The sequence below is a fragment of the Drosophila albomicans genome, chromosome 3 (assembly GCF_009650485.2).
Source record: "Drosophila albomicans strain 15112-1751.03 chromosome 3, ASM965048v2, whole genome shotgun sequence".
NCBI classification, from domain to species: Eukaryota; Metazoa; Arthropoda; class Insecta; order Diptera; family Drosophilidae; genus Drosophila; species Drosophila albomicans.
The window spans coordinates 44,398,642-44,422,000 of record NC_047629.2 but is presented as its reverse complement, the minus strand read 5'-3'; the positions used below and the strand labels follow the sequence as shown (position 1 = coordinate 44,422,000).

The following is a 23,359-nucleotide window of genomic DNA, read 5'->3' as shown; positions in this document are numbered from 1 at the left end:
TCTGTCCGGGTATTGCGACGCTTTGCTCCATGTAAAGGACCCCAAACGCAGCAGCAGCAACAACAACAACAACAACAATAAGGACAACTCGACAAGAAAGCCAGACAAATTTAAAGGCAAAACCAGAAAGCAGCTTCAACGACAAAAGTTTTTCTCTTCTCTGTTTTCTTCGTTTTTTTTTTGTATTTTTGCCAAAGAAACTAAATGAAATTTTCATGCTGCATGCAAAAGGCAATGAAGAAAACTTGAAAATGGCATCGCATCCTTTACCACTGGCATAAGTTTATATACCTTTCTCTTTATATATACATATAGAAGTATCTCTTCTCATACCTTGTGCCAAGTCAAAGTTTATATAATGCTCGGTCAGAGTCACTTTTCGTCTACTTAGAGAAAAACTAATTTTTCACATTCTGGTTTTTTTATTTTTTCTTTGTTGAGCAACGTTGCGTTTTGCTAATTTTCCCATTATGTTCTTAAGTGCATTAAAGTTTTAGCGTAATTAGACGACAACAAATTTAACATAATAATAATGTTTTATTTAATAGCAAATTTATATATCATTGTGTGAGGATAACCAACGATTTGGGTTTGAGTTTAAAAAACTGGACAAACACATCTTGTATTTTCTTTTTGTATAATTGGTTATACAAAGCTTTCTGTTTTAAATTGCGCTTCAGAGAAAAAACTCAACTAACAATCATTTTAGTAAGTTGATCGTATTAACAAAACTAATAAATAATAAGATTGAGAAAATATTAAATAAGTAAGAAAGCTACAGTCGAGTGTACTTGGATCAATATATATATGTATACCGCACATATACTAAAAATATACCAAAGGCTACATTTGGTATATTGATATAATACAACATTCAATATATGATACCAAAATTACCAAAGCAAGTAATATAACTTCTACAATTTTTCAATCTGATCGGAAACAAATTTTCAGGAATCCTAAATACTATAATATATAGTATAAAGTACTTTTTATATATGTATATATTTAGTTATAATTATATGTACCAAAAATTGCTTGTGATTAAATTTTTGTCCATTTGTGGAGGCAGAAGGGGACGTGTCAAAAATTTAAAATAAACTTGATCTGCGTGCAAACATAACAAGTGCTAATAAAGCTCTATCTTTTATAATTTCTGAAATACGGACAGACAGACAGACGGACAAACAGACAGACGGCTGTTGACGCTGATCAAGAATATATAAATATACGTCGAAGGGTCCGAGATGCCTTCTTCTGCCATTCCCAGTAGCCACAACGTTATAATACCCTTTGAGTACCCTTTGAGTATAATAAAATAAATTAAACATAGCCAAAATTAAACATAATTGCAAATATTTTAAAACTTCAAAACTCGATTCATTTTCTATCATTGTCCTTCTTCTAATTCACGTCCTGGAGGTGGATATGGCCGCATACCGTCTATATTATTTCCTCTAAATGGAAACAAAGGAACAGCGAGATAAGTTAGGCACAAAGCGAGCAGAATCTTTGGGGAATAAAACAGCAATTAGAATACAATATTGAGTGACAGAACATTTCTCTTACAAATAATTTCATATTCACAAAGTAGATTGTAAAGAAATGTAAAGTAATCTGTTGGTATAGCCTAAGTTATGTCGTCTTTTATAGGTTAATAGCCACTAAATTAAAATTTGCATGCATTTCTCCGGTTATTATAGAATATCTGCCAAGACGAAAATAATAAATTCAATTTATTTGAAATATTTTAGTTACAAATAGTTTCATATTCACAAACTGGATTGTAAAGAAATATGCTGATTTATATCAGTTTTTATAGAAGATTGGAAAAATCTCAAAAGAAGTCACTTTATTGAAATTTAGACTCATTTTTTTGGGTTATGTCACTGTTTCTTAAAATTGGCACGCAGTTTAACTCGAAGAATTTTCCACATTTTCGCTTGCAATTTCAAGGATATCTTTAGGCCCCGTATTCGCAGAGAATTTCGTACAGATTTGTTATAAATTGATTGGACGATTTTTAGTTGACGAAAAACTGCCGAAATTCGTAGTCAAATTTTTACTTTTTTGTTCAAAATAAATCTATACGACATTCTTTAGATATACCGACTTAAATTAAAATATTTTTCCCCGCCCTGTAATTTCAAATGTACTCCATGGAGTTCTTAGAGCAAAACTAGTCTCAGTGCGGGGGCCATATCGGCGCCATTTTGTTTTTTTTTATATAAAAAAAATTTATTTGTACATATATTTTAATATATGGTTTACAACATAATTTCATTAATTTACTCCATTTCTTTCTGGTTTAAAAATAATCGCCAAAAGCTCATCAAAAACAAGGTTTATTACTTAACTCTTACGATCGGATAGTAAAGTATGAAATTACTTAAAGTGCGTAATAAACATATGTTAGATAATGTGAAGATAATGTGCTGACTCTGGCATCGGCTGTATACATTGTATTGTAATGTTCGTTGATTTTGTAATTTGACTAACTAGTTTATTATTCACTACAATTAATAGTTATAGAATTTTCCTAGTAACTTGAAATTATCGTTTAATTTGATTGATAATCATGAAGAAGATATTAACAAATATAAGGGTAGAAAGGTATTATAACGTTGTGCTTCATCCAATTTTATTTATTAGGCAAACAAAGTTTCCTCCGACCCCATAAAGTATATACATATACATTTCTATATATATATAAAAGAAAGTCGTGTTAGTTACACTATTTATAATTCAAGAACGGCTTTACCGATATAGCTGAAATTGGAATTGATGAGGAGGTAACTTAGAGCCAGGAGAAAGACTTAGGATACCTACCAAAATCGTCTTACGTAGATAGATCATTAAAACAATGTGCTCAATATCGTCTTACAGAGCATTTAATAATTGTTTCGATTGTTTTAGCAGTATTGCGTGGACATGTATGTCAAAATAGAAACGGAACGTTGAACTTTTATTAGGTTGAACCAAGCCAAACTGACGTGCTACATTACGTACATTATATAATAGACTGCGACTCTTTTCCGAATCTACCGAAAAAACTGCAATGGAAAGAACTGAAGAAAGGAACAGCTCCGCTTCGAGCTTTTCAGTCACAAGAGCAACGTGAGGCATCGCCTGGAACGGCTCGATCGACAATCGTCGAACGAACTACAGAGCTCAACAAGTAGATAATTTGCGACCCAGAACAATAAATTTATCAAGTGCTGATTTGAATCGAGCAGCGTTTTGATTCGATTGCAGCAATGATTACAGCTTGCAGCAAATGGATGTTGATTGCAAGTATTGTGGTGCATTAAAGTTTTCCGAAGAAACGAAAGGATTAACATATATGCTGCCTTAGTGGTAAAATGAAATTGCCATTGTTGAATCCGCCATTGTATTCATTGCTTTGTGGTGAAACTCCAGAATCACCCCACTTTCTGGCAAACACTCAATAATATAATGGTTGATTCCACTTTAATCCGATATTTAAGGTATTTATTTATGTGTGACATGTTCACGGCTCGGAAGACCATCTGCGTTATTTGTTTTTGCTCGTGATAAGAAAACATAAAATGTCATGTATCATAAGGTACTGAAGTAAAGAGCAACCTATGTACTGAAATGCAGAAACAACAATAAATGATTAATGGACTTCTATTTATTGCTTTAAGAAAGCTTCAGTCGAGTGTGCTCGACTGTGAGTTACCCCCTATCCACTTAATATACCAAATATACCAGAATGTCAACCAAAGTAGTAAAGAATTTTCAAGTGTCTTTAAGACTAGAGATAACTCCTTCCGCCTGTTACACATTATTCCAGTAAACACAAAGTTAGGTTACTCTTCTACCCTTATTGAACATTGCCAAAATGAATTCATAATTTCAAATGTTTTAAAATTTCAAAATTCGATTTATTTACGATGATTTTTTGTTCTTAACCTGAACCATGTGGTCTAAATGGATTTGGTGTAACTATTTCGTACATAGGTATCTGTGGACTTGCCATCGAAGGCACAGCGAGAGAAATAAGGCATAAAGCCATCAGAATCTTTAAAAATTAAAACAGCAATAATAATACAATATTAAGCAATAATACGTTTTACTTACAAATAGTTTCATATTCACAAACTGGAGTGTAAAAAAATGCAAACAAAACTGTTGATATCTCCTGAGTTATGTCGTCTTTTATACGATTTTTTAGTTAATTGAAATTATCACGCATATTTTCTGTTATTAGAATCACTACATGGGTTAATACGAAGCAGAAAATCAAATTTATTTTCAGATATATACATATCATATGTTTATAAATATATATAGCAATATACAACAAAATATTAAAAAATATTATATATATAAATATATATTTGGTATATTAATATGGTACTACATTCAAAACATAGTATAGAGTGTCATATATACCAGATTGTCAGCCAAAGCATATAAGACCCCTAGTAAGTGGGCGTTATTGCCTATACAAAAAAGTATTTCTCAAAGAACTTCGACCATTTTTTGATCTGATCGCAATCAAATTTTCAAGAATCACAATTACTATAGTCATTATTGTAATTCGCGACTTTAGCTTTAAAATTACGCTAGTTTTTAGATTTTTTTCGATTTGCGGGTGCGGAAGTGGGCGTGGCAAAAAATATCAAATTATCAAGTGTCGTTAAGACTAGAGATAACTCCTACCGCCTGTTACATATTATTCCAGTAAAAACAAAGTTAGAATACTCTTTTACCCTTATTGAACATTGCCAAAATGAATTCATAATTGCAAATATTTTAAAATTGCAATATTCGATTTATTTACAATAACTTTTTGTCCTTAACCAGAACCACGTCCTGGATATGGGTATGGTCGCATTGGGGGAAGAGGTTGTTGTGGACTTGCCATCGAAGGCACAGCGAGAGAAATAAGACATAAAGCCATCACAATCTTTGAAAATGAGAAAAGCAATTATAATACAATAATAATTGAGTGATAACACGTTTTACTCACAAATAGTTTCATATTCACAAGCTGGTTTGCAAAGAAATATACAGAAATCTGTTAATATCTCCTAAATTATGTCGTCTTTTATTGGATTTTTGAGTTAATTGAAATTTGCACGCATATTTTGTGTTACTAGAGACACTTCATGGGTTATTACGAAGCAGAAAATCTACCTAGACGAAAATAATAAATTCAATTTATTTCAAATTTATTTTCAGACATATACAAATCATATATATACCATATAAATATACTAACAAGTCAGATAGCTACAGTCGAAAATTTGGTTGCGATCAGATAAATTTTGGAAGTTATTAAAGAAATACTTTTGTATGGGCAAAAACGCCTACTTACTAGGGGTCTTAGTTGCTTTGGCCGACAATCTGGTACATTGTGCCGTCTATGGTAAATTTTGAATACGGTATCAACATACCAAATATACCATTTGATATATTTTAGTATTTTTGCAGTATATTCGGTTTATTTTGAGAAAATACCGCAAAATATATTTCTTTTATTCAAAACGTGTTGCGGGTATCTCACAGTCGAGTACACTCGACTGTAGCTTTCTTACTTGTTTTTTATTGTTCATGTTTAGAATATATGTTAATAGGGAGTGTGGTATATATATATATATAGTATCTATAAACATATGATATGTATCTAGAATATTAAAAAAAAAAATTAAATTGATATTTTCGTCTCGGAAGAGACTCTCTGGGTTCCACCAATTAAATTTAAAGCGCCAAGCATTGTGTTCCAAATTGGTGACGAAGTTGATGCGAATGATCCTATTGAAGTGTATTATGTATGAAAAAATAAATAAAATAAACTGCAGTCAAGATATGTTATTCTTTACTTTTCATATACCTAAAATGATCGTAATTATTTTTACTACGAATGAAGTAAAAATTTTTTTTGATACGTAATGCTGGGCTAATCAACACAAGATGTCATTTTCTTTGTGTGTGGGTGGTGAAAAGTTTCTTGTTGATTTTTCTTTATTTACAATAAATCATCCATAGTAGTAGTAGGTGAGACGTTATCCAAACAGGTGGCGGATATCTTTCTTTCGAGGACACTCGATTGCAAATTTTAAACCGTTATTTTTCACAGTCGATTTTAGGCATGTGTGTATGTAAGTATATAGCTAATATAACAAATATATTATGTGTATAACTAAAACGAAATTTATTAAATTGAATTTAATATTTTCGTCTCGGAATTTTATGGTGGATTTCTTTAATACGAAAAAAATACGTGCAAATTTCAATTAAGTTACTTCTGTGGAGGTTTTCCCAATATTCTTTAAAAGACGACATATCTCAGGCGATACCAACAGTTTTCTTTATATTTCGTTACAATCGAGTTTGTGAATATGAAACTATTTGTAAGTAAAACGTTTTCTTATTCAATTATGATTGTATTATAATTGCTTTTCTAATTTCCAAAGATTCTGATGGCTTTATGTCTCATTTCTCTCGCTGTGCCTTCGATGGCTGACCCGTGGTATGGCAGGGGGAAAGGACACGGACACGGTGGACACGGAGCAGGTGGACATGGAGGAGGTGGACATGGAGGAGGTGGACATGGAGGAGGAGGAGGAGGAGGAGGGGGAGGATTTGGAGGAATTACGCTTGGAGCGCCATCCATTGTGTTCGAAATTGGTGACGAAGTTGATGCGAATGACATAGCGAATGATCCTATTAACATGTATTATATATGAAAAAATAAATAAAAAAAACTGCAATGAAAAACTGTATTCCTTACTTTTCAGATACCTAAAATGATCGCAATTATTTTTACTACGATCAACACAATATATAATTTTCTTTGTGTACGTGTCGTGAAAAGTTTCTTGTTGATTGTTCTTTATTTGCAATTTTAAAATGCATATTAATAAATTATCCTTACTAGTAGGTGAGACGTTATCCAAACAGGTAGTAGATATCTTATATTCGTGGACACTCTATTGAAACTTTACTACCGTTATTTTTCACAGTCGATCTTGGGGTGTGTAACTATAAAAAGTGTGGTCAATTGAACATACCATTTTCGTCTTGGTAGATATTCTATAACGGATTTCTTTAATATGAAAAAAATGCGTGCAAATTGCAATTAAGTTACTTCTGTGGAGGTTTTCCCAATATTCTATAAAAGACGACATATCTCAGGCGATACCAACAGTTTTCGTCATATTTCCTTGACAATCCAGTTTGTGAATATGAAACTATTTGTGAGTAAAACTTTTTATCACTCAATATTCTATTATAATTGCTGTTATAATTTTCAAAGATTCTGATGGCTTTATGTCTTATTTCTCTCGCTGTGCCTTCGATGGCTGACCCGTGGTATGGAAAGGAGAAACGAAGAAGGATAGGATGGGGAGGAGTTACTTTAGGAGCGCCAGACATTGTGTTCCGAATTGGTGGCGGAGATTCGAGTAATGCAGATAATAACATGCCGAACGGTCCTTTTGAAATGAATGAATATATATGAACAAAAATGAAATAATAAACTGCAGTCAAAATATAACTTTATTCTTTAGTTTCATATATCTAAAATGATCGTAATTATTTTTACTACGAATGGTGCAAATTTTGTTGTTAGATATGTAATGCTGGGCTTATCAACACAATATATCATTTTCTTTGTGTGCGGGTGGTGAAAATGTTGTCCACAAATTTGCTAGACAGGAGTGGCTTGACAGAACTTTCTTTTTGATGTTTCTTTATTTAGAATTTTAAAATGTCCATAAATAAATTAACCATAGCTGCAGCAGTAGGTGATACGTTATCCAAACTGGTAGAAGATATCTTATATTTGAGGACAACTTTATTACCGTTATTTTTCACAGTCAATCCTGGGCACGTGTGTGCTAATCTAACAAATATTGGACGAATTGGTTCGTCAGGAAAGTCTTGGCGGAAGCGTTAAAATAAAATACATCGTGCTACTTTGACTATTTATTCGCGACTATGAATAAATGTTAGTTTACATAATTGTGTGCAATGTAGAAGTTAATGTTAATGCACTGCTAATATTAGTTATCGATACTTATCTATGCGTATGCATGATATTTTTAACAACAAATATATTATGCGTATGATAATTATACACTGTATAACTATTAAAAATGTTGTAAATTGAATTTAATATTTTCGTCTTGGTAGATATTCTGTGTCGAATTTCTCTAATACGAAAAAAATGCGTGCAAATTTCAATTAAGTTACTTCTTTGGAGGTTTTCCCAATATTCTATAAAAGACGACATATCTCAGGCGATACCAACAGGTTTCTTTATATTTCGTTACAATCGAGTTTGTGAATATGAAACTATTTGTAAGTAAAACGTTTTCTTATTCAATTATTATTGTGTTATAATTGTTTTTCTAATTTCCAAAGATTCTGATGGCTTTATGTCTTATTTCTCTCGCTGTGCCTTCGATGGCTGACCCGTGGTATGGCAAGGGGAAAGGAAGCAGGGGACACGGTGGACACGGAGGAGGTGGACATGGAGGAGGTGAACATGGAGGAGGTGGACATGGAGGAGGAGGAGGGGGTGGATTTGGAGGACTTACGTTTGAAGGGCCAGAAATTGTGTTCCAATTCGATCCACTTGACGAAGTTGATGCGAATGACATAGCGAATGATCCTATTGACATGTATTATATATGAAAAAAAAAAGAAACTGCTGGAAAAATATAACTGTATTCTTTACTTTTCAGATACCTAAAATGATCGCAATTATTTTTACTACGATCAACACAATATATCATTTTCTTTGTGTGCGTGTCGTGAAAAGTTTCTTGTTAATTTTTCTTTATTTACAATTTTAAAATGCACATTAATAAATTATCCTTAGAAGTGGGTGATACGTTATCCAAACAGGTAGTAGATATCTTATATTTGAGGACACTCTATTGAAATTTTACTACCGTTATTTTTCACAGCCGATCTTGGACATGTGTGTGTAAGTATAAAGCTATTATAACGAATATATTACGTATATAACTACAACGAAATTCAGTAAGTTTAATTTAATATTTTCGTCTCGGAATTCTTTAATACGCAAAAAAAAATGCGTGCAAATTTCAATTAAGTTACTTCTGTGTAGGTATTTCCAATATTCTATAAAAGACGACATATCTCAGGCGATACCAACAGTTTTCTTCATATTTCGTTACAATCGAGTTTGTGAATATGAAACTATTTGTAAGTAAAACGTATTATTACTTAATATTGTATTATTATTGCTTTTCTCATTTCCAAAGATTCTGATGGCTTTATGCCTTATTTCTTATGCTGTTCCTTCGATGGCGGGCAGGAGGATTCCACCAATTAAAATTGAACCGCCATCCATTGTCTTCCAAATTGGTGACGAAGTTGATGCGAATGACATAGCGAATGATCCTATTGAAGTGTATTATATATGAAAAAAAAAATAAATAAAAAAAACTGCAATGAAAATCTGTATTCTTCACTTTTCAGATACCTAAAATGATCGCAATTATTTTTACTACGATCAACACAATATATCATTTGCTTTGTCTGCGTGTGGTGAAAAGTTTCTTGTTGATTTTTCTTTTTTTGCAATTTTAAAATGCATATTAATAAATTATCCTTAGTCGTAGGTGAGACGTTATCCAAACAGGTAGTAGATATCTTATATTCGAGGACACTCTATTGAAATTTTACAACCGTTACAACCCGATAACCATAGGGTAGAAGGGTATTATAACTTTGTGCCGGCAGGAAATGTATGTAACAGGTAGAACGAGGCATCTCCGACCCTATAAAGTATATATATTCTTGATCAGCGTCATCAGCCGAGACGATATAGCCATGTCCGTCTGTGTGTCTGTCCGTCTGTCCGTATGAACACCTAGATCTCAGAGACTGTAAGAGATAGAGCTATAATTTTTTCGACAGCATTTGTTATGTTTGCACGCAGATCAAGTTTGTTTCAAATTTTTACCACGCCACGTAAATCAAAAAAAACGAATAACAAGCGTAATTTTAAAGCTAGAGTTACGAATTTTGGTATATACAGTAATAACTATGGTAGTTATGATTCCTAAAAATTTGGTTGCGAACAGATAAAAATTGTGGAAGTTATTAAAGAAATGCTTTTGTATGGGCAAAAATGCCTACTTACTAGGGGTCTTAGTTGTTTTGGCTGACAATCTGGTATATTGTACCGGCTATAGTATATTTTGAATGCGGTACTATATCGATATACCAAATATACCATTTGGTATTTTTTATATTTTGCAGTGTATTTGGTATATTTTGAGAAAAATACCGCAAAATACATTTCTTTTATTCAAAATGTGTAGAGGGTATTTCACAGTCGAGTACACTCGAGTTCACAGTCGATCTTGGGCTGTGTAACTATAAAAAGTGTGGTAAATTGAACATACCATTTTCGTCTTGGTAGATATTCTATAACGGATTTCTTTAATATGAATAAAATGTGTGCAAATTGCAATTAAGTTACTTCTGTGGATGTTTTCCCAATATTCTTTAAAAGACGACATATCTCAGGCGATACCAACAGTTTTCGTCATATTTCCTTGACAATCCAGTTTGTGAATATGAAACTATTTGTGAGTAAAACTTTTTATCACTCAATATTCTATTATTATTGCTGTTTTAATTTTAAAGATTCTGATGGCTTTATGCCTCGCTGTGCCTTCGATGGCAATTAGAGGAAATCGCATACGTCCACCTCCAGCATCTTCAGCCTAAGGACAAAAAGTCAACGTAAATATATCGAGTTTTTTCTTAAAACTGTTGCAAGAAGAAATTAATGTTGTGAATGTTTAATTTAATTTTGTGTATCCACTAACCATAGGGTAGAAGAGTATTCTAACTTTGTGTCAACTGGAAATGTATGTAACTGGTAGAAGAAGGCAACTCCGACCCTATAAAGTATATATATAGTCTTGATTAGCGCTGAGACGATAAACCCATGTCTGTCTGTCTGTCTAGATCTCAGAGACCATAAAAGATAGAGCCATGATTTTTAACATTATTGTTGTACGCAGCACTGAAGACATCAAATATCAAAGGTTTTAAGCTAGAGTCATTTTTTTTGTAGACGCAATATTAAGTATAAGTTAAGTATTCGTTATTTAAGAAATAATTTAATAAGGAAGAAAATCGATAGTTGCTGCCGGATCTTTATTAATTTGATTCACAAATATGGTATATTTTGTAAACAATGATATATTTTGAATTGATCGATATACCTCATTTAACCATCAGTATATTTTTGTTTTATTTTTTAATTTGGTATATTTGCAATATAATACTACGCTTTTATTGAAAGTGGACAGCGGGTATCTCACAGTTGAGCAAACTCGCTTGAAACTTTCGTTGTCGTTTTTTTTACATTCGTTTATGTATATAGCTATTATTATATATTACGTGTATAACTAAATATTTAAAAAAAAATTGAAGTGAATATTTTCGTATGGGTTATATTCTCCAGACTTTGATATATTTTAATATTATTTTGGCTTATTAATTTGGTATATTTACAAAATATTATCATACGGGTTTGCTTATATTAAAAGTGAGTAGGTTTTTATTGCCAGAAGGGTAGAAGGGTATTATAACTTTGTGCCGGCAGGAAAGGTATCTAACAGGTATAAGGAGGCATCTCCGACCCTATATATATATTGTTGATCAAGGTCAACAGCCGAGACGATCTAGCCATGTCCGGTTGTCCGTCTGTCCGTATGAAACACTGGATCTCAGAGACTATAAGAGATAGAGCTATATTTTTTTTCGACAGCATTTATTATGTTTCCACGCAGATAAAGTTTGTTTCAAATTTTTGTCACGTCCACTTCCGTTGCTTAAGCTCAACATCTCTTTATTTAAGAACATTTTGTTCTTGAAACAATTCTAAAACGGACTTCAAATTATTCGAACGTTCTTACTTGAATCAAAAATTTTCAATATCCCCAAGCACGAACGCGTTTTGTTTTTTTTTTCTTTTTAATAATTTCATCCAGAAATTTTCACATTTATTGAACTCATTTACCAAACATAAGCACGGAACTTTTTCGTTAGCATTTCAAAAGAAACGCGGGGGAAGCGAAAAATAAATATTTTAAATATTTTGTTTTTTCACTGACCTATTGAGTTATTTCTTTATAAGCAGGCGTAATCGTTTTTCAAAAACTCGTTTAAAATGTCGAAGATAATCTTGAATCTATTTTTATTTGAACATTGAATGTAAATTTATAGTTTGTCTTTTAGCAGACATATGCTAATATAGAAGACTTTGGATTCAGAGATTAATTGCTATTATTTTCAGGAAAAACGCAATTGGGTCTCTGGCTTGGCGGTGCGAATCCTGGATCAATCTCATAGTCACCCTGACATGCTGATGGTTGTAAGCTAAATGCGAGTAAGGCAATAATTGCAAGTGAAAATAGGATATGCAGCTTCATCTTTTCTGAATCGTAGTTGATTGTGCGAGTGGCTGTTTTGCTTTTATAGCAGCACAATTATATAAACAAGTTGATGCGAGACAAATTTCTATATTCTGTGCAAATTGGTATATTCTATGGACTAATTACACGAAGGGTAAATAAAAAAAAAACCAACGATTTTATTTTAATTTACTTTTAGACGAACTTTATGGGAATTGCAAGAAAGCGGGTCTTGTCTAAGAAAAGTGTCTTAAAAAACTAACTTTACAATATGTTGAGTTTGAACAAGAAACTTCTTATTACGACTTACAGTTAACATATGTGTAATGTTTTGTGTATGTGTTAGTGTTTTAAGTCCTCAAATTGCAATGGAAAATGTTAATTGATCTTTGGAATTTGAAAGTGGCGTGAAGTGGATCTTTATACCCGCTACCCATAGGGTAGAAGGCTATTATAACTTTGTGCCGGCAGGAAATATATGTAACAGGTAGAAGGAAGGCATCTCCGACCCTATAAAGTATATATATTCTTCATCAGTATTTCGACAGTATTTGTTATCAAGTTTGTTTCAAATATTTGCCACGCACACTCTCGATCCTGCAAATCAATAATAACAAGAGTAATATTAAAGCTAGACGTGCGAATTTTGGTATATACAACGTTAACAATGTTGTTTGTGATTCCTGAAAATTTGGTTGCGATCAGATAAAAACTGTTTAAGTTATTAAAGCAATAGTTTTGTATGGGCAAAAACGCCTTCTATGTATGTGTTGTATGTATGCGTATACGTATATACATGCTCGTCTATATTAGTATCTGCATGCATAGGGGGTTCATAAGCAATGCGATTGCTCAGGTGGTAGAGTGCAAGACGAGCATGTTGTGGTGATCGGGTTCGAGCCCGATCGAGAATACATGCATATTTATTTTTAATATTTTGAGATTATTACCGTAATATTTTGCTTTTATTCAAAATGGGTAGCGGGTATCTCACAGTCGAGCACACTCGACTGTAGCTATCTGACTTGTTAGTATATTTATATGGTATATATATGATTTGTATATGTCTGAAAATAAATTTGAAATAAATTGAATTTATTTTTTTCGTCTCGGTAGATTTTCTACTTTGTATTAACCCATGAAGTGACTCTAATAACACAAAATATGCCTGCAAATTTCAATTAACTAAAAAATCCAATAAAAGACGACATAATTTAGGAGATATTAACAGATTTCTGTATATTTCTTGTAAAACAAGCTTGTGAATATGAAACTATTTGTGAGTAAAACGTGTTATCACTCAATTATTATTGTATTATAATTGCTTTTCTCATTTTCAAAGATTCTGATGGCTTTATGTCTTATTTCTCTCGCTGTGCCTTCAATGGCAGATCCACAACAACCTCTTCCCCCAATGCGACCATACCCATATCCAGGACATGGTTCTGGTTAAGGACAAAAGTCATCGTAAATAAAAAGAATTTTGCAATTTTAAAATATTTGCAATTATGAATTTATTTTGGCAATGTTCAATAAGGATAGAAGAGTAACCTAACTTTGGGTTTACTGGAATAATATGTAATAGGCGGAAAGAGTTATCTCTAGTCTTAACGACACTTGAAAATTTAATTACGATTAGATACAAATTGTGTAGGAAATAATTCGATATGGCAAAAAGCGATAGTTGCTGCCGGTTCTTTACTACTTTGGTTGACATTCTGGTATATTTGGTATATTAAGTGGATAGGGGGTAACTCACAGTCGAGCACACTCGACTGAAGCTTTCTTAAAGCAATAAATATGTCGTTTTTCGAATTAATAATTTTTTTTGCATAGAAGTACATTAATCATTTATTGTTTTTTCTGCATAGGTTGCTCTTTACCTAAGTACCTCATTTTTTTTCTTATCATGAGCAAAAACAAACAACGCAGATGATCTTCCGAGCCGTGAACATGCATCATATAAATAAATATATTACATGTCGGATTAAATCCTTCCTCGTCAATAATATCTGCTCCAAATGAAATCATTTTGAATCAACCATTATATTTTTGAGTTTCGAAACAAAGCAATGCTCGACTGTGAGATACCCGCTACCCATTTTTAATAAGGGCAAAATATTGCAGTATTATTTTCAAAATATACCGAAAATATTAAAAAAATCTAAAAATATACCAAATGGTATGTTTGGTATATCGATACAGGACACCATTGAAAATATACCATAGACGGCTCAATATACCAGATTGCCGGCCAAAGCAACTAAGACCCCTAGTAAGTAGGCGTTTTTGCCCATACAAAAGTATTTATTCAATAACTTCGACAATTATTATATGATCGCAACCAAATTTTCAGGAATCATAACTACTATAGTAATTATTGCATATACCAAAATTCTCTAGCTTTAAAATTACTCTTGTCATTCGATTTTTTTGATTGGCGGGGGCGTAAGTGGGTGGGCCAAAAATTTGAAACAAACTTGATCTGCGTGTAAACATAACAAATGCTGTCGAAAAAAAAATTATAGCTCTATCTCTTATAGTCTCTGAGATCCAGTGTTTCATGCGGACGGACGGACAGACGGACAGACGGACATGGCTAGATCGTCTCGGCTGTTGACCTTGATCAACAATATATATATAGGGTCGGAGATGCCTCCTTATACCTGTTACATACATTTCCTGCCGGCACAAAGTTATAATACCCTATGGGTATAAAAACCTACTCACTTTTAATGTAAGCAAACCCGTATGATAATATTTTGTAAATATACCAAATTAATAAGCCAAAATACGAAAATATTCACTTCAATTTTTTTTTCAAATATTTAGTTATACACGTAATATATAATACATACATATATGTACATATACATACACGCATTGCAAAAACCGACAAAGAGAATACTATTTAGAATTTTTCAGGCAAGTTTGCTGGACTGTGAGATACCAGCCATCCACTTGCAATAATACTCTTCTACCCTATGGTTAGTGGATATACAAAATTAAATTAAACATTCACTAAATGAATTTATTGTAGCAACTGTTTTAAGACTTCAAAATTCGATTTATTTACATTGACTTTTTGTCCTTAGCCTGAAGGTGCTGGAGGTGGACGTATGCGATTTCCTCTAATTGCCATCGAAGGCACAGCGAGGCATAAAGCCATCAGAATCTTTAAAATTAAAACAGCAATAATAATAGAATATTGAGTGATAAAAAGTTTTACTCACAAATAGTTTCATGTTCACAAACTGGATTGTCAAGGAAATATGACGAAAACTGTTGGTATCGCCTGAGATATGTCGTCTTTTATAGAATATTGTAAAAACATCCACAGAAGTAACTTAATTGCAATTTGCACGCATTTTTGTTCATATGTTATTAAAGAAATTCGTTATAGAATATCTACCAAGACGAAAATGGTATGTTCAATTTACCACACTTTTTATAGTTACACAGCCCAAGATCGACTGTGAAAAATAACGGTAGTAAAGTTTCAATAGAGTGTCTTCGAATATAAGATATCTACTACCTGTTTGGATAACGTCTCACCTACTACTACAGCAATGGATAATTTATTAATATGCATTTTAAAATTGCAAAAAAAGAAAAATCAACAAGAAACTTTTCACGACACGCACACAAAGAAAATGATATATTGTGTTGATCGTAGTAAAAATAATTGCGATCATTTTAGGTATCTGAAAATAAAAGAATAAAGTTTTTCATTGCAGTTTTTTTTTATTTTTTTTTTCATATATAATACACTTCAATAGGATCATTCGCTATGTCATTCACATCAACTTCGTCACCAATTTGGAAGACAATGGATGGCGGTTCAATTTTAATTGGTGGAATCCTCCTGCCCGCCATCGAAGGAACAGCATAAGAAATAAGGCATAAAGCCATCAGAATCTTTGGAACAGAGAAATGCAATTGCAATACAAGATTAAGTAATAATACGTTTTACTTACAAATAGTTTCATATTAACAAACTGGATTGTAAAGAAATATAAAGAAAACTGTTGGTATCGCCTGAGATATGTCGTCTTTTATAGAATATTGGAAATACCTACACAGAAGTAACTTAATTGAAATTTGCACGCATTTTTTTTTGCGTATTAAAGAATTCCGAGACGAAAATATTAAATTAAACTTACTGAATTTCGTTGTAGTTATATACGTAATATATTCGTTATAATAGCTTTATACTTACACACACATGTCCAAGATCGGCTGTGAAAAATAACGGTAGTAAAATTTCAATAGAGTGTCCTCCAATATAAGATATCTACTACCTGTTTGGATAACGAATCACCTACTTCTAAGGATAATTTATTAACGTGCATTTTAAAATTGTAAATAAAGAAAAATTAACAAGAAACTTCTGTGCCTAGGAAATTTCTGGACAAAGCAAATGCGATATTGTGTTGATTAGCCCAGCATTACGTATCAAACAAAATGTTGCATCATTCGTAGTAAAAATAATTGCGATCATTTTAGATATCTGAAAAGTAAAGAATACAGTTATATTTTGCCTGCAGTTTATTTTATTTTATTTTTTTTTTTCATATATAATACATGTCAATAGGATCATTCGCATAAACTTCGTCAAGTGGATCGAATTGGAACACAATGTCTGGCCCTTGAAGCGTAATTCCTCCAAATCCTCCCCCTTTTCCTCCTTCATGTCCACCTCCTCCATGTCCACCTCCTCCGTGTCCACCGTGTCCACCGTGTCCGTGTCCTTTCCCCTTGCCATACCACGGGGCAGCCATCGAAGGCACAGCGAGAGAAATAAGACATAAAGCCATCTGAATCTTTGGAAATTAGAAAAGCAATTATAATACAATAATAATTGAATAATAAAACGTTTTACGTACAAATAGTTTCATATTCACAAACTGGATTGTAACGAAATATGAAGAAAACTGTTGGTATCGCCTGAGATATGTCGTCTTTTATAGAATATTGGGAAAACCTCCAAAGAAGTAACTTAATTGAAATTTTCACGCATTTTTTTCGTATTAGAGAAATTCGACACAGAATATCTCCCAAGACGAAAATATTAAACACAATTTACTACATTTTTTATAGTTATACAGTGTATAATAAACATACGCATAATATATTTGTTGTCAAAAATAATAATGTACGCATAGATAAGTATCGATAACTAATATTAGCAGTGCATTAACATTATGTAAATTAACATTTATTCATAGTTGCGAATAAATAGTCTAAGTATCACGACGTGTTTTATTTTAACGCTTCCGCCAAGACTTTCCTGACGAACCAATTCGTCCAATATTTGTTAGATTAGCACACACGTGCCCAAGATCGACTGTGAAAAATAACGGTAATAAAGTTGTCCTCAAATATAAGATATCTTCTACCAGTTTGGATAACGTATCACCTACTGCTGCAGCTATAGTTAATTTATTTATGTACATTGTAAAATTCTAAATAAAGAAACTTCTGTCTAGCCACTCCTGTCTATCAAATTTCTGTACTACATTTTCACCACCCGCACACAAAGATAATGATATATTGTGTTGATTAGCCCAGCATTACGTATCTAACAACAAAATTTGCACCATTCGTAGTAAAAATAATTACGATCATTTTAGATATATGAAACTAAAGAATAAAGTTATATTTTGACTGCAGTTTATTATTTCATTTTTGTTCATATATATTCATTCATTTCAAAAGGACCGTTCGGCATGTTATTATCTGCATTACTCGAATCTCCGCCACCAATTCGGAACACAATGTCTGGCGCTCCAAGCGTAATTCCTCCCAATCTTCCCCTTATTTTCCCCTTGCCATACCACGGGTCAGCCATCGAAGGCACAGCGAGAGAAATAAGGCATAAAGCCATCAGAATCTTGAAAATTATAACAGCAATTATAATAGAATATTGAGTAATAAAACGTTTTACTCACAAATAGTTTCATATTCACAAACTGGATTGTCAAGGAAATATGACGAAAACTGTTGGTATCGCCTGAGATATGTCGTCTTTTATAGAATATTGTAAAAACATCCACAGAAGTAACTTAATTGAAATTTGCACGCATTTTTTTCATATTAAAGAAATCCGTTATAGAATATCTTCCAAGACGAAAATGGTATGTTCAATTTACCACACTTTTTATAGTTACACAGCCCAAGATCGACTGTGAAAAATAACGGTAGTAAAGTTTCAATAGAGTGTCTTCGAATATAAGATATCTACTACCTGTTTGGATAACGTCTCACCTACTACTACAGCAATGGATAATTTATTAATATGCATTTTAAAATTGCAAATAAAGAACAATCAACAAGAAACTTTTCACGACACTCACACAAAGAAAATGATATATTGTGTTGATCGTAGTAAAAATAATTGCGATCATTTTAGGTATCTGAAAAGTAAAGAATACAGTTTTTCATTGCAGTTTTTTTATTTTTATTTTTTTTCATGTATAATACATGTCAATAGGATCATTCGCTATGTCATTCGCATCAACCAATTTCGAACACAATGGATGGCGCTCCAAGCGTAATTCCTCCCCATTTTCCCCCTCCTCCTCCTTCTCCTTTTCCTTCTCCTCCTCCTCCTCCTCCTCCTCCTCCTCCTCCTCCTCCTCCCCATCCTCCCCCTTTTCCCCATCCTCCCCCTCTATTCCCCTTGCCATACCACGGGTCAGCCATCGAAGGCACAGCGAGAGAAATAAGACATAAAGCCATCAGAATCTTTGGAAATTAGAAAAGCAATTATAATACAATAATAATTGAATAAGAAAACGTTTTACTTACAAATAGTTTCATAGTCACCAGTCAGTTGGATTGTAACGAAATATGAAGAAAACTGTTGGTATCGCCTGAGATATGTCGTCTTTTATAGGATTTTGTAGTTAATTGAAATTTGCACGCATATTTTTCGTATTAAAGAAATCCACCATAGAATTCCGAGACGAAAATGTCAAATTCTATTTAATAAATTTCGTTGTAGTTATACACATAATATATTTGTAATATTAGCTATATACTTACACACACACATGCCCAAAATCGACTGTGAAAAATAACGGTTTCAAATTTTCAATCAAGTGTCCTCGAAAGAAAGATATCCGCTACCTGTTTGGATGACGTCTCACCTACTACTACTATGGATGATTTATTGTAAATAAAGAAAAATCAACAAGAAACTTTTCACCACACGCACACAAAGAAAATGAGATCTTGTGTTGATTAGCCCAGCATTATGTATCAATAAATTTGAAACAAATTTGATCTGCGTGCAAACATAACAAAAAAAAATTATAGCTCTATCTCTTATAGTCTCTGAGATCCAGTGTTTCATACGGACGGACGGACGGACAGACGGACGGACGGACAGACGGACATGGCTAGATCGTCTCGGCTGTTGACGCTGATCAAGAATTTATATACTTCCTCCTTCTACCTGTTACATACATTTCCTGCCGGCACAAAGTTATAATACCCTTCTATCCTATGGGTAGCGGCACGCCACTTTCAAATTCAAAAGATCAATTAAAATTTTCCATTGCAATTTGAGGACTCAGCGTTAAAACACTAAAACATACACAAAACAATACACATATGTATGTTAACTGTAAGTCGCAATAAGAAATTTCTTGTTCAAACTTAACATATTGTAAAGTTAGTTTTTAAAGACACTTTTCTCAGACAAGACGCGTAGCCCGCTTTCTTGCTATACCAATAAAGTTTGTCTAAAAGTAAATTAAAATAAAATCGTTCGTTTTATTTTTTATTTACCCTTCGTGTAACGCGAAAAACATAATTATATATACATATAAGATAAAATAATATAAAAAGATCGAAGATAAAAAAGACAAAAAATAAAAAAAAATCGAAATATATCTAAATATATTTTTGTCGCTTAATTTGAAAGACTTACTCTTATTTATGTCAGTTATTGTTATTTCATATTTATTTTTATTTTGAAATAAAATACAAAACGGAGAGTCAAATAAATGGATTAAAAATACATTTTTATTTCTTAAAGAGTACTGAAGTCACTTACGGTTTGTTATCAAAACAAAATAGTTGCTATTTCCCATATTAAATTTAAATTTAAAAAAAATATTGAAAATATATAAGCAATAAAAATATTTTTCAAAATGTAAATGGCTACAAAAAATGGTTAAATACTTTTTGTGATATAAATCAAAGAAGAATAATAATTGAAGCAATAAATAAGTAAATAATATAAACACAATATAAAGAGGTAATAAATTGTATAAATTAATTCAATTATAATCCAAATACAATTTGTTTGAAGTGAAAAATATTAAAATTCATTTATTACAATTTCTTTGCAAGTTTTGTGCGCAACTTTTTAATGGAAATAATTGCAATGTTTATGTGCTAACTATTTGCTAGGTTTCTTCGCCCTGTCGCTCGTCGTACTATGTACAATATATTTATATGTATAAATACTTAACAATAAATACCATTGAAAGTTTAGTGGCCTCTCCCATTCTCTCTCCGTCTCGCTCCACACACAGTTGATGCGACGCTGTCAAATTCGAAAATTTTGCCTTGCGCCGAGAAGTATGCAACACAATTTGCGTTTCCTTATTGCTGAAACAGCAGCTGATAGCGTTGATCAAGGGAAGAGGGAAAGGGGGTGGAGGGAAGAGGACAGTCTCGGTCGGATTTTGGCAAAAGTTTTTGAGGGGTTTCATGGCTGGTTTGTTTTTGGCTCAAGTCTGCGAGCCAACTGCTCGGCTGGCCACTGGCAGTGGCCATAAGTCGACTGTTAAATGCTACTTACGACTGCTTCATATTCCATAGAGCAACTCACTCTCTCTCTTCTACTCCCTCTCTCTTTCTCTCTCTTTCTCTCTATGTGTGTGTGTGTGCTATGCCTATTACTTTTGGCATAAAACTTTGTCCTCTTGCAGCGTTGACTTGCTTCGTTTCTTTTCAGCTTTTCAGCTTGCCAACTTTTTGGCCAGACGTTCTCTTTGGTTTTTCTTCTTTTTCCTCGAGTTTGCAAGTTTGCGAGTTTATAATAGCGAGTGAAGTTATGTCGAGGTGGCGTTACGTGGGCGTGGCACCTTTGGCGTTTTAATTACGGGAAAAACGCAAAACTTTTCGCTAAAAGCGAATGCAAATTAATCGATATCGTTTAAGTTAATGTTACGCCCACCACAAAAATACGAAGCGAAGCGAAGTGAAGCGAGACGGTTTCATTTGATGTTTTTCTTATTTTTAAGGAGCATTAAATCTGGCTCGAATCGAAACTGAAATCGAAACTCGAACCATCTTCAGTTGTCTGTTTATATATGCTAATTAATTGGCCTTAGGCCTCGATACAAAGTGAAGGGAGTTTTTATGGTGGCATGGAATCTCTAAGCGGAATCTCAATCTCAGACTCAAATAACCGAAACTGAAACTGAAACTCAATCGCAAAACTCAACGCGTATCGGCAGCTCTCAATGGACCATAAATGTTAATTTCCAACAAAGCTGAAAATGATCAACATGCGAAGCGACTGCCAAAAATCGAAAATAACAAAAAGCTAACGAAAAGCGGCAACAAAAAATGGAAAACAACAACAGCAACAACAACAGCAAGAAGGTGGCCAACAAACTTTGCCTAATGAGATTTTTCAACTTATGACAAGTTATGCTAATTCAGGGACTGCTGCCAAAACGTTCCACATTAGGCCGCATTGCGGGGGAGCAGAAGTTGCTATTGTTTCGCTAAGTCGTCTTCTTCTTTCTCTCTTCCCCTCTCTTGCCACTTCTCCCTCACGTTGCTCATCTGACCCAGTCTATAACGTAATTATCCAATGAAAACCTCTTAAAATTTTAAGTGTGTTTGCTCTTCGCGTCGCTCTTTTCGCTTTGATATCTCGCTTGGAATTTAGGTTTAGCTTTAAGTATTTGTATCTACATTTAATTTATTGGGAACTAATCTATTTTTAACTATTATACATATTTATTACGTAATAAAATTAATTTATTGGGAACTGATACAATTTGTGCGCTAATAAGATATATCAATGTAAGCTGATAGATTTATAAATTAATGACTTAATAAATAGTGTAAACAATTCGTTAATTTAGTCATGGAACTTATAAATATTTATATTTGAAAATAAATAAAGTTCTTGAAAGAATTTGTGAGAATTTAACGTACATATATAATAAAAAGTCATAAACAACAATTTAGGATTAATTATTTTGGTAAGATTCTTAGACCTTTAAAATGGTAAATTAAATAAATAATTCGTTAATTTAAGTACGTAACTTTTAAAAAATTAGGCAAGTAAATAAAATTGTAAACATATTCATCAATAATTTCCACTTGCAAAAACAAGAATGAAAGCTACAGTCGATTTTGATATATATATACCACATAAATATACTGCAAATAATTAAAATATACCAAAAGCTACATTTCGCATATTGATACACTACAATGGGATGTTATTCTTAAAATATATCAGATTAATATACCGTACATATACTAAAATACACCAACATCTATATTTGGTATACTGATATAGTTCCATAAAATATACCATAGAGTACAAAATATACCAGATTCTGAGGCAAAGCAGCTAAGACCCGAAAAAATATATACTGATAGAATGCTCTATTCGAACTTATATTGTTTTTATATTTTATATTAAAAAGTTTTGTTTTCAATTCAATTCAAAATCAATTACAACATAGTTTATTATGTTATGTGATTTGTTTCTTATACGAATATTTAACAACTCTAATTAAATTGCTAAGCCTTTAAGAAATTATCTCAATTGTTCTGTTTGCTTTTTTCATGTCATCAAAATAAAGAAGCAATTAATTTTAAAGACGCACTTATTTTTAGATATTTTGCAAATTGATTTAATGCTTATATTCAAACAC

General features: G+C 32.5%; 2 protein-coding genes across 27 annotated transcripts; one reads left to right on the top strand and one right to left on the bottom strand.

Moving 5' to 3' along the window:
* Positions 1-1,330: 1,330 nt before the first annotated feature.
* On the bottom strand, positions 1,331-19,325 carry LOC117568769 (holotricin-3-like). Of its 16 annotated transcripts, none has more exons than XR_007955053.1 (3): positions 17,327-17,418; positions 16,418-17,263; positions 1,331-1,510 (listed from the first exon to the last, which is right to left on the bottom strand). XR_007955053.1 is itself a non-coding variant. In XM_052005694.1 (2 exons), exons 1-2 carry the CDS (start codon positions 19,260-19,262, stop codon positions 17,012-17,014), a joined length of 264 nt encoding a protein of 87 aa, XP_051861654.1. In that variant the 5' UTR covers positions 19,263-19,298; the 3' UTR covers positions 16,971-17,011. The 16 variants fall into 16 exon arrangements, 5 of the variants coding, with proteins under 5 accessions (XP_051861654.1, XP_051861653.1, XP_034105501.1 ...); XR_007955051.1 differs by lacking the exon at positions 1,331-1,510 and adding an exon at positions 3,887-4,045; XR_007955052.1 differs by lacking the exon at positions 1,331-1,510 and adding an exon at positions 4,779-4,936.
* On the top strand, positions 6,266-15,588 carry LOC117568767 (30S ribosomal protein S18-like). Of its 11 annotated transcripts, XR_007955048.1 has the most exons (7): positions 6,299-6,383; positions 8,398-8,657; positions 8,721-8,883; positions 8,946-9,207; positions 13,783-15,177; positions 15,366-15,427; positions 15,536-15,588. XR_007955048.1 is itself a non-coding variant. In XM_052005690.1 (4 exons), the coding sequence occupies exons 1-3, from the start codon at positions 6,372-6,374 to the stop codon at positions 8,731-8,733; spliced, it is 285 nt and encodes a 94-aa protein (XP_051861650.1). In that variant the 5' UTR covers positions 6,300-6,371; the 3' UTR covers positions 8,734-9,207; positions 13,783-13,939. The 11 variants fall into 11 exon arrangements, 8 of the variants coding, with proteins under 8 accessions (XP_034105500.2, XP_034105499.1, XP_051861650.1 ...); XR_007955050.1 differs by lacking the exons at positions 13,783-15,177; positions 15,366-15,427; positions 15,536-15,588 and adding exons at positions 10,660-10,758; positions 10,855-11,255 and having other exon boundaries at positions 8,721-9,207; XR_007955049.1 differs by lacking the exons at positions 13,783-15,177; positions 15,366-15,427; positions 15,536-15,588 and adding exons at positions 10,660-10,758; positions 10,850-11,255 and having other exon boundaries at positions 8,721-9,207.
* Positions 19,326-23,359: the final 4,034 nt, after the last annotated feature.